The sequence below is a fragment of the Triticum urartu genome, chromosome 4A, assembly GCF_056163025.1.
Source record: "Triticum urartu cultivar PI428250 chromosome 4A, HENAU_Tu73, whole genome shotgun sequence".
NCBI classification, from domain to species: domain Eukaryota; kingdom Viridiplantae; phylum Streptophyta; class Magnoliopsida; order Poales; family Poaceae; genus Triticum; species Triticum urartu.
The window spans coordinates 425,289,827-425,301,484 of record NC_141876.1 but is presented as its reverse complement, the minus strand read 5'-3'; the positions used below and the strand labels follow the sequence as shown (position 1 = coordinate 425,301,484).

Here is an 11,658-nt window from a genome sequence, read left to right as displayed (position 1 = left end):
CGGAGGTAATATCCGATTATCAGCTCACTCGTCAGTGCGCAACGATTTTGATCATCCCCCCTCTTGCAACTTGCTACCGCATAGTATATATAGAGATACTGTACAAGACAATATCACAACCGCCTTTCATGGTGTGAGTAAACGCTTTCTCTTCTCTTTTATCAAAACATTGGACATTCACTCATGTCCATTTGAGTCCCCCTCTCCCCCTCTTTGTTTTTCTGTTTTTTTGGTGGAGAGAGTTTCCCGCCTATTGTGCTTAGAGCAACGTTCTTACATCTGCAACCTCCAAAGCGTTTTTGTTTTGGAGGATGCTCTATTCTCTTTGTTTTTGGAGGATACTCCTTTTTTTTAGGCTGTGGAGGTTGTGCGCAAAGCTGCAAACACATGGTCGCTATATATTATGGCTTAAGGGCAGAGTCTATATATAAATATGGCGATGGAGCGTTGGATGGCGGTTTTGCTAGCTCCAAAACGGTCGTATGGTGGTTTATCTGCTAGCGTTGCTCTTAGTTCGTTCCGTGGACTACAACTATCTTAGATCACAGTGAACCTTGGAGTGGAATATTTTGATTGTTTTTTCTTATTGGGGAGTTGACACTGATCTACTGGCCCACCTGTCAATGGAATACCTTTCTTTTCTTCAAGGAAAAGAGAGCATTTTTGTGGGGTAAAAGAGTGCATTAATGATTACTCAGAAAAACCACATGAAACATGTGGTAAGCAATCCAAACAATTCAAAAAAATAATAATTACTCAGAAACATGAACACAATCACTAGGGACACAAATTTACATCCTTATTTAACAAATCATTAGCTTGATATGCATAGTTAGAACTTCCTTTTTGTATTACTTTAATGACCATGTAATTTCTCTCTCTAAAAAAGGCTTAGATTCAGCCGGCTGATAACTCTTTGCGCGTCAATTGTCTCTATGGTCATCGGATTCGAGTTTGCGTCGATTGCCTCTGTAGCCATCGGATTCTAGTTTGCGTCGATTGCCTCTGTGGCCATCGGATTTGAGTTTGATAGGACGGCCTCTGGCCGCAACAAGGCTCCCGTTGTAATATGCTAAGCGCAATAGGAGCCTTGTTGGTTGTTGCAAAGCATGACACACCTCAATAGAAAAAAAGAAGGAAGAAAAAAATGGTTTAGCAGGGAGCGCACCAAGGCTCATGTTGTAAAGCGCCGAACATCACATGAGTGTTGTTGCAAAGGCATCAACACTAAAACGGACAAAAACCAGCATGGAGCGCAATCGAGCTCATGTTGCAAAGCAGCAAGTGCAACATGAGCCTTTTTTTACAAAGGCTGGCACACCTCAGTAGTGAGATCAGAGGGTTGTCTCATGCTTCATCTAAAGGCTGCGGGCAAGATGAAAAAAAATTCCGATTATGTAAGTTGTGTTCTTATTTAAAGAAGTGCAACGTCTATATTAGAGCAACTCACACGGTTCCCCTAAAAAACTTCATGTAAAAATGCTTTTATAGGATGTCTGTAAATTCTAGGAGAAGTTTTCTGAGACCTATTTTTGTCAGATCTCATAAACTCTTCCCCTAAATCTCTTTTTATTTTATTTTTCATTAAACAAAACTAGATAATGGTTTAGGGCCCACTAGTCAGTGACATGCATGACGGCATTCCGGCAGGCTGGTGGGGCACATCTACGCGTCGGCTTTCCAGCGGCGTGGTGGCTTTCGTGATGGCGCACCGGCTTACCGGCGGCGCGGCGTGAAGTTTTAGGCGGTTACCTTGCTGCCAAAAGTTTATGGGAAGCAAAACGTCGCGTGTATCAAAGGAAAGTTGAGGTCAAGTTTACAAGATCCTGCAAATTTATTCCATGTTTACCGGATTTGTTGGCGACGTTTTTTGCCCAAACTTTTCTTAAAGGGTAGTTATTTTATGGATACGGGATCCGTAGGAGTTACTCTCAACACTACAAAATCTTTAGTAGCATCTTACCTAATACTCCTAATATTAGTCACTGGATTAACAAAAATAAATGGCCTGTATTGATCAATTTAGAAGTGTCCTAAAAGAGCTTATTAATCACACCCATCCAGTGGAGTAATTGTCCGGTCATATCTTAACAAAGCAACATACCGCAATAGTGTAGTACTCTCTCCGTTCCTTTCTAAGATGCATTTGTTTTTTTTATAAAATCCTACAATGTAAGGTGCATTTTATCTATTTTTTTTGAAATTCTGTTTTCAACCCTCTAGAAATAGGAAAGTATCTCTCTCCCGATTGCATATATCTTTTCTTGAAGAGAAGAAAAAAAAGTGCCTCTCTTCTGATTGCGTGTATCTTTTCATTTTCTAGACTAAATGATTTACTTGCCATTAATCAATGATTTAGCTCATCCTAAATTATGCATAATTATGTGTCTTGATCACTGTGCCGAAAATAATACACCTTGCGATGGAGGGAGTACATCTTTATATTTTGTGACAAGAGAGAGTAGAGTAACCATTGGAAAAAAGGAGAGTAGAACAGAAAAAAGGAAACGTATTGGCATGTAGAGCAGAAACAAAGTGGTGGAGATCGACTTAATAATAGTCGAGCAAAGAATCAGCTACGTGCGCACGATCGGTCATCGGCTCCACTGGCAGTGCTCTCGGATGTCTCGGAACAAGCAGGCGAGCAGGTGGCGGTCGTAGTCCATGGTCGTGTACTGCACCACGTGGCTGAAGTACCTGACGGCCTCGTCGTGGGTGAGCATGCAGTGCATGACGCCACACCGCCGGAGCACCTCCACGTCCCTCGTCGTGTTCACCAGGGACCCCACCAGCGCCACGAACCCCGTCACCAGGTTGCCCCCGTCCAGCTGCCTGGCGGCGCGGCCGCCGCCCTGCTCGAACGCCACCAGGTTGGCCAGCAGCACCTTGGCGGCCTCGTCCACCACGAACGCCGGCATGTGCAGCACGCCGTACCGGAAGCTCACGTCGAACATGTCGCGCGGGGTCGCCTTCCTCTTGAACGTCACGCCGGCCTCCTCCATCTTGGCCGCCTGCGGGACCATCGACGTCAGCCGGCCCTTCACGGCGCCGTCGCTGGAGCGCGGGGACGGGACCGGCGACTGCTTCCACACGGCCAGCGACGAGGCGCCGTTGGCGTCGGCCTTGCCGTTGCTGCGCCCCTTGGCGTCGCTGGCGTCCGCGGACGCGCTGCGGACGTTGCACTCGTAGTGCAGGTGCAGGAGGTGGTGTATCGTCTTGCCGCTCCGCGGCCGGATGGCGCGGCTCGACGGCAGGTCGCCGGCCAGGGCCTTGCAGAAGATGTCGAGGAGCCCCTCGCTGTCGGGCCCGCCGTCCTCGCCGGGGAAGGCGATGGCGTGCAGCTTCTCGACGACGAAGAAGGGGATCTGGTTCTCGAGCAGGAGGACGTCGTGGTACATGTGCTGCCACGCCCACTTGGCGCCCCCGGGCGCGGCGAGCTGGCCCTCGCCCTTCCGCAGGAAGAACTCGAGCAGGAAGCAGCCGTCGAGCACCAGCATCTCCGCGAAGTCGTCGGCTCCCACGGCGTCGAACCCCTCCGCGTAGCACCGCCGCGCGTCGGCCTCGAGCGCGCTCGCGCAGCGCAAGTAGGCGCCCAGCCCCTTCCCGTTTGTCCGCGACAGGAAGTCGCGCAGGAGGCGCCACTTGTGCTGCTGCGCGGCGGCGAGCCCGGCGCGGCCGTGGTAGTAGGGCCCCACGGACACGACCTTGGGCTCGTACAGGTCGGGGTGGCGCTCGCGCACGGCCGCGGGGAGGCGGAAGATGGTGCAGGGGTCCTCGGCCTCCGCGTGCACCTCGTCCACGCGCCGCTGCATGGCCTCCACGCGCGCGTCGCGGAAGAAGCGGCTCTTCTGGGTCGCGTTCTCGTCGTCCTCCATGGCCATGGATCGAGCGAACGCGCGCACTTGGGGAGGACACAACACACTGCGCGGCGAGGCGCCGGCAAGGGGCTTTAAAGAGGGAAGCGCGCGTCGAAATTGAACGCCGCGGCCACGATCCGAGGATGGGACGCGCTTCGCCAACAAAAATGATGGGGGCGTCGCGGGAGCTGTACCTCACCTCACCTGGATCGTTGCGTCGTGTATGTTAGTAGCTTTTTCTTATCGCCGTGTCTAAAACTTCCATGTACCCACGCAGCGTACTTTGACGAAATGTGCTTGGAAAAGTTGCATCTCTCCACTCCTAGTCTACGCTACTCTCGCGCAGACTTTGATTCGGCAGGGCAAAATGAAAGTACTACCCAATTTTCGCATATTCGGGATCTCAAAAATCAAAATGGAGGAAAGGAGGACAAAAAATAATTACTGATGCTTTACAGCCACACACACACACCGGGAAAGCTTATTTTTAGCCGGTCGCCATCGCTGATAAATTAGAATACGAGCTTACGCAGCTTCGGCGTGTTTATGGCGGTACGGCAGTGATGATTGTGATGTCAATTTAACTTTGGCCAGTGGTTCTTATATTTCATGTTTAGCATACACCTGGACTCTACAGGATTGGGATGTACAAAATCAGTTTATGAAATCGGTGACGGATGACAAAAATGACCGGTTCGAGTTCAGGCCTTCAAGCGTGGACGGGGTCATAGGCGTGGCAAACAAGAACGGTAAGAAAAAAGTTTTTTTTTTGCGAATGAAAGAAAAAAAAAGCTTTTTTACTTGGCCGCGGAGATGAAGTCGACGTCGTAAGCACTAAGCAGCCTGGCATTTCCATGCATATTTTCCAATGGTGATTACAGTACATTGGTTGTGACGGCTGACGTACAGGCACGACGGGGTCGCACGTCAAGGAGTGCCGTTTGGTAGATCATGCTCCGCACCTTGGAGTATGCCACAAGCTCATCGCATACCGCACACGCACGACCCCATGTAAGATGCCGCCAGTGACATGTTTTCGCGATCACGCGCGTCAACTTGTCAGCGCGAGCATAGTGTGAATGGGCGGATGCAGGAATCTAGGATGCCCGATGTTTGACGTGAACTCGTACCGAGCAATGTCAAAATATTTATGCATGCCATTGCCATTGTAGAGAGAGAAAAGAAGGGAAAAAGGAAAAAGAAAAAGTGTCGAGTATATTAGCAACTTTTGATTAATTTAATCCATAAATAGTCATGAACATGATTTTGACAGAACTAATGACATGCTGATTATGATCTAGATAGCACGTGCTATGCATATAGTAGAAACATTTTTTTTTGATAAACATATAGTAGAAACATCTACGCACATAGCGCTAAGACAGAAATAAACCGTTAAGACTCTAATTTTGTGTGTTTCCGCAAGTTTTCTTCCCTAATCCTAGATGGATAGGGCAAACTCTCCCCTACGAAAACTTCGCTGGCAAACCCGTGGATTCGCCTCCCCTCTACCTGCCACTTTGGTGGTCGGTGGTGGGGAGGGGAGTCCCGGTGCCTCCGCTCCGGTTAGTAGTTTAGGTTAGGTTCTTTTAGTCCTCGGAGGTGCGGTGCTCGGGCGGATGGCGGCGCTACTTCTTCGAGTTTGTCTTCCGAGCTCCGATCCTCCTAGAGTTCGTCTGTCTGGATGTAGTCGACGGAGCTCCGACGTTGATTTCTGCCGTCTCTTTGGGGCGATAAGGTTAGGGTTTCTCGTCTTGTGGTGAGATTGGGTGACAGATACTTTAGATCTATGCAAGGGTTCAATGGCGATGACTGCGGCTCCAGGGCGCTGGCTCTTAGGGGCACATGCACGAAGACTTCCCGGCCGTCATCGACAAGGTCAAGCCTACTCCGGTAGGGGAGCAGCGGCAACGGCGCGTCGGCGGCTCGTTCTGGCGGCAATAGTGGTTGTTTGGGGGTCTTGGAATCTCAATGTAATTTTCATTATGTTTGAGATGCTTTGTACTTTTGTCGAACGCATTATACCCTCCAGTAGGCCAGTTGGAAAAAGCAGCAACGGCGGCCTCCTCAGCCGCCTTCTTGTCAGCGGCATCCTTCTCAATGGCGATTCTCTCGATGTCGATGACATGATGATGCTAAAGGTGACGCGGGCGTAGTGGATGCAGACGAACAATGGCGAGCAGTCACGTAGGAAACGCTCCCCAAAAACCTAATCGCCCCTCTCCTGTATACAAGATCTGAAGAGGCGGGGTTTCAGAGGCTTGCTCTCCCGTCGACTGTGTACGCGGTGGACGGGATGGGATCACCGACGACAGCAGCAACAAAAGGAACGACAGTGGGCGTGGAGGCAGAAGATGTGATCTGTTTCTCGTGGCGGCTAGGGTTGGCCGACGTCTCACATATATAGGCACGACCGCATGGAGAGACGTGGGTTGGACCCACGTCCGAGTCGGTAACAGCCCATGATCCAACGTCTCAGATCGTGGCTCTGTTGTTAGGGATTCTTCATTCCTGATCGGAAAAAATAAGTGCATAGGTGTGAGCTCGGCTCGGCTCATTTCCGCAACTCGCGGCGCGGCGCAACGGACGGCGATTGAGGAGCCCGCGGGAACCACTTCTCTTCTCAAGCTCCAATAGCATGTGGAAGAGAATCCCTTAAAGGAGGTCAAACTCCTCTTCAACTAGCAATATGTGACTAAACTTCCCACCATACCCATTGGCATAAAACCCACATGGGCCCTAGTAGATTTTTTGAAATTGGTAGATGGGCCTAAGGCCCATCCTATATTGCAACAACCCTCCACCAAATCTTAAGGGCCCATTCTATCCTTTGTTTCAAACACTGTTATGATATACCAGTATTTCAGTGGATACCTGTTAAGATTGAACTCCACCTAGAGCAAGTAGCCACACTCCTTCACAACTGAACAATGAACTATGCCTTGAATTGTCAGTTTGGCGTAAAGAAGTTTCACTAGTACTAGCTTGTCGAAGGTTGACCCCTTGCGTTGAACATATTAGTCATACTCCTCGCCTGTTCATGAGCTTGATAGAGATCACCCCAATCTCATAGACCATGACCAGAAGTCGGGCAAATATAGATGTGTTCCTCCAAAGATCGCTCTGCAAGATAGCATCTTGCTTATATAAGCTTTGGAACTCGGATCCATTTTTCTCCATAGGCACAATATTAGAAATCCATTCAACATACATGCAAGGTATAACAAAATTAGCTTTAAGCAAAAGACCAATCTCTTCCTTGATCCAGTCATATATTTTAGGATTAAATCTTCTGGTCGTTTGTTTGTAAGGTCTAAAACCGGTCTTTATAGGCAACCGAGCTCTCAGCTTAAACCCGACATCTCATGATATTCCCATGCAAAGCAACAAACATATTCTTTCAATAGCTCGATTAACTTAGCTTTATAATCGGCTCTCAATTTTTTTACAAACGTCAGCCTAGTAATTGAACCATCTCCAATATCCATCTCCTCTAATGGATCGTCTGATGTAAAACCTTGTCCTAAGTTATCCATATCATCTAACTCTTCTATAGACTCATACATATCGTTCTCATTGGACCGATATTCTAAAGACGCTTTTGTAACACTCTGAGTTAGAATCCATTTAAATACATCATACCTTGGAGCCGATTACCACCAACTGGTTTTAAAGAAACAAGCACGAAACCACTTTTTGTAGCGTTGAGAAAATCAAATTCTGATAAGTCGTGCCCCATCAAGCAAGTAGCATTGGGATGTTGACGATCCACCGAATGCATCGGCCAAAGCAACACGAGCCAAATTATCCGCATGAATGACTTCCACCTCATCATCAACCCATTGAATTAAAAATTGGTGCATAGTAGATGTCACGCATTGGTTTGCATGAACACAATCACGACCTAATATCACATTGTAATTACCTTGCACCTGGTGACAAAGAACATGGTAGGCAAAGTTTTGCTTCCCATCGTAAGCTCCACATATATAACTCCTTTGGCTTCAGTTTTCTCTTGGCCTTCAAATCCATTAAGCACCATGTTGGTCTTTATCAACTCTTAATCGCGCAGTCCCAATTTTTTGAAGACCAAATGTGGCATAAGATTCACCACACCACCACCATCAACAAGCATTCTAGCAACCGGTGATATGTTAATATGACCTTTAAGGAACAATGGCTTCAAGTGCGTCACATGTTCTTTTGGCTTCTCGAATATAGAATTTTTAGGGCCATAATCCAGCTGAGCTACTTCCCCTTCTTCATGCATAGCACGAAATTCAACGAGTAAGTAATACACCATATTAATATCCGTACCTTCATGAACCGGTGTAGACCCATAATCCAGCATATCATCTCCATACTCAAGCATGCCCACCGACTCCGAAATATCTGCAAGTGAAGATGAAGTAATGGGTGAAGTGGACGATGTAATAGCGGCCACATCTTCCTCCGTTGGTGGTGTAGGTGCTGCTATGATCAATGCAGAAGCTACTACGTTTTCCTTTTGCTTAGGCTTCCACACTTGTTTTGCGGCCATCATTGGACGGGTTTCATTGAAAAATTTATCCCTTTGCTTTTCTGCTTCTAGTTCTATTTTCTCGTGGCTCCTCATGCACTGCAATCTCCTAGATTGTGTCTTGGTCAGACCAAGAGGACACCACTTAGGATGATTATATTTTGGATCCCTCGGCTTGGCCTTGCTTGTACTAGCTTCATGATCATTAGCCATGTGACCTTGCTGGACAACAACCACATCTTTATTAGAATTATCCATATTATCAACAATAATTGGCTCTTTGATCATTAATTCTTTACTGCCTATAATATCTTCAACACTAGTACTCTTCCCCTTTTGCTTGCCAGGATCTTAAATTTCAACACTTGGTGATTTACCACGCAACTCCGCCTATGTTGTCTCAACGTAGCCGGTCCAAGCCCGGGTAAAGCAGGAGGGTTGTGATAGGCTTGGCGAGCTAACGTAAAAACTCAGCCACTCTTATGGAGATGAAACCCAAAAGATTTTCATTGGGGCGTAACCCTCTTAGCGACGCACCACATCGAAACCCGAGTGTGGTGTCAAATGGGCAAGGGTCAGGCCATCACCCCCAGGTGGCGCACCGTATCTTGATCTGGATACGGTGTCAAGTGAGTGAGGATCGGCTCGTCGCATCCCTAGTGGCGCGCTACATCGGTGCACAGATGTAGTGGAAAATGAGCAAGGGTCTTCGCATTTGACTCGACGAGTGTGAAGGGTAAGGAAGCTAGCCGAGCCTAGGAGGATTCACTTAGGTAGCTAGAACGTAGGGTCTCTAATGGGGAAGCTTCGGGAGCTAGTTGATGCAACGGTGAGAAGAGTTGTTGATATCCTTTGCGTCCAAGAAACCAAATGAAGGGGCCAAAAGGTGAAGGAGGTGGAGGATACCAACTTCAAGCTGTGGTACACGAGGACAGCTGCAAACAAAAATGGTGTAGGCATCTTGATCAACAAGAGCCTCAAGTATGGAGTGGTAGACGTCAAGAGATGTGGGGACTGGATTATCCTAGTCAAGCTGGTAGTTAGGGACTTAGTTCTCAATGTTATCAGCGCGTATGCCCCGCAAGTAAGCCACAATGAGAACACCAAGAGGAAGTTCTGGCAAGGCCTGAAGGACATGGTTAGGAGTGTACCAATCGGCGAGAAGCTCTTCATAGGAGGAGACCTCAATGGCCACGTGGGTACATCTAACACAAGTCTTGAAGGGGTGCGTGCACTACTAGGGAAAACCCTATAGGTAGACGCTTACTAGTAGCGCACTGTATTGACCTACGTGACTGCTAATTACTAGTAGCATGCTATATTAGCCCCTCGCTACTAGTAAATATTACTGGTAGTGCATGGCGAAAAAACGCGCTACTGGTAAATATCTCCCGCGGATAGGGCATAGTAGTAACGTGGGTTATAGAACCTGCGCTACTACTAGTTGAATAGCTATAGCGCAGGTGAGACACCCCACGCTACTACTAGCGACGCACAACCCACCACCCACCACCCGATCCACTCCCGCCCCACCAAACTCTTCCTCAACCTAACCCCAACTCCCAGTCAAACTCTCTCCTCCACGATCTCGTCGCCGCCACCACCATCCACGTTGGGATGAGACCAAGGGGGAGAATTGACGACTAGGAAAAATTAATACGAGTCGGGAGAACGAGGCGTCAAATCTGGCCATACATCGGCCGCTATCTAGCATGCATCCAGTGTATTAAGTTCATGGAGAAATGGAGTAATGCAATAAGAACAATGACATGATGTAGACAAGATCTATTCATGTAGGAATAGACCCCATCTTGTTATCCTTAATAGAAACTATACATATGTGTCTTTTCCCCTTCTGTCACTGGGATTGAGCACCGTAAGATCGAACCCATCACAAAGCACTTCTTCCCATGGCAAGAAAAATCGATCTAGTCGGCCTAACTAAACCAAAGATTCGAAGAAGAAATACGAGGCTATAAGTAATCATGCATATAAGAGATCAAGGTAACCCTACCCCCCCTCCAGCGCTGCATTTTCCTCTATGGTCCGTGCGATCGATGCGATTCTGGTAGCCTCAGTGTTGGGCGGTGCCCCCGTTGGTTGCTAGGGTTAGGAGGAGGGTTTGATCCTAGGGCTGAATCGATTGGATTGGATGGAGCTTTGCTCTGTGCATCGCAAATATGAGATTATTAGCCAAGGGCTTGCCTTCGGAAATGGGATAGCTGATTTGCTGGTTAAGCGCCTTGATTATTCTTCTGGTTTGGTCTGTGTCACGCTTGGCCTGGGCCGAGCCAGAGATTTACCAAGGTTTTGGGTTCAGAGACGTTGTTGAGAATGTGGGTGGCCACTACCTCAAGTAGTTCCTATTGTTTGTTTTTTATCCCAGTTCGATATCCATTGCCACTCGTTACCAATTAGTGTTCCACTTGCTTGTCTCTTCGTTGGCCGATAACTACATTAGATGTGTCTTAATTTTTATCTCAGTTCGGTTTTCTCTCAATTTTTATACATCTATATCCCCTCCTATGATGCTAGCTGAAGCAGCTAATTGAGTTATTTTGGGATATTTTATGCACTTTTCTGTTGAGTGCCTTTGTTTTAAACTATGAGATATGCCTATGTTTAATTCTGCAATCTAAATGCAATCTTATGTTGATCCACCGAGATTGATTTTGGAAATGTGTATATCTAATGTTTCTTACTGCAGCTTTAAGCTTCACTGTCATCTAACTTTATCTAGTTAATTTTTTTATCTGTCTTTGAACCTATAAAAATGGGTGATCTGTACACTTGTCGTTTCCTACATGTGTTTCCTGGACATGTCTAAAGTTTTTATAAGAAATGGAGTTCTCAGCTTGGGCAATCGTAGGATGAGTAGACACATACTACATATGATTTGAGATGTATATGTATGCAATTTCATCCTTTGCTAAAAAACGTCCTATACAATGTTAGACTTTGTGAAGCCACAATGAGCTAGGGGGTTGCACCGCAGGAGCATAGCGTGTACAAGTACTGAACATTGAAGATTGCATTGCAGCTCATCAATATGCCTTCCTTGCAATCTTTGAAGCTTGTTAAATTCAGAAGTGTTATTTTTTCTGTACAAGTTTGTTTGTGTCGAGTACTTGCTAATTGATGTTTTGAGGGGTGCTCATATACTTCCTCGGCAACATGGGAAGTTTTCACATTTGGTCTAGTTGTCTCTATGGGTTAGCGACTTAGCATACATGTTGTAATCAGGTTTCACATTTGCTTCTCTGACAGTAAGGTCTGTTTTCA

The 11,658-nt window shown here is 47.1% G+C and overlaps 1 protein-coding gene across 1 annotated transcript; it reads right to left on the bottom strand.

The window, feature by feature from the left end:
* Positions 1-2,397: 2,397 nt before the first annotated feature.
* On the bottom strand, positions 2,398-4,133 carry LOC125553902 (UPF0481 protein At3g47200-like). Its single transcript, XM_048717552.2, has one exon. The coding sequence runs from the start codon at positions 3,879-3,881 to the stop codon at positions 2,595-2,597; it is 1,287 nt and encodes a 428-aa protein (XP_048573509.2). The 5' UTR covers positions 3,882-4,133; the 3' UTR covers positions 2,398-2,594.
* Between the last annotated feature and the right edge of the window lie 7,525 nt (positions 4,134-11,658).

Coding starts and splice junctions, on each gene's coding strand:
- LOC125553902 (XM_048717552.2), bottom strand. CDS start 3,881: ATGGCCATGGAGGACGACGAGAACGCGACCCAGAAGAGCCGCTTCTTC.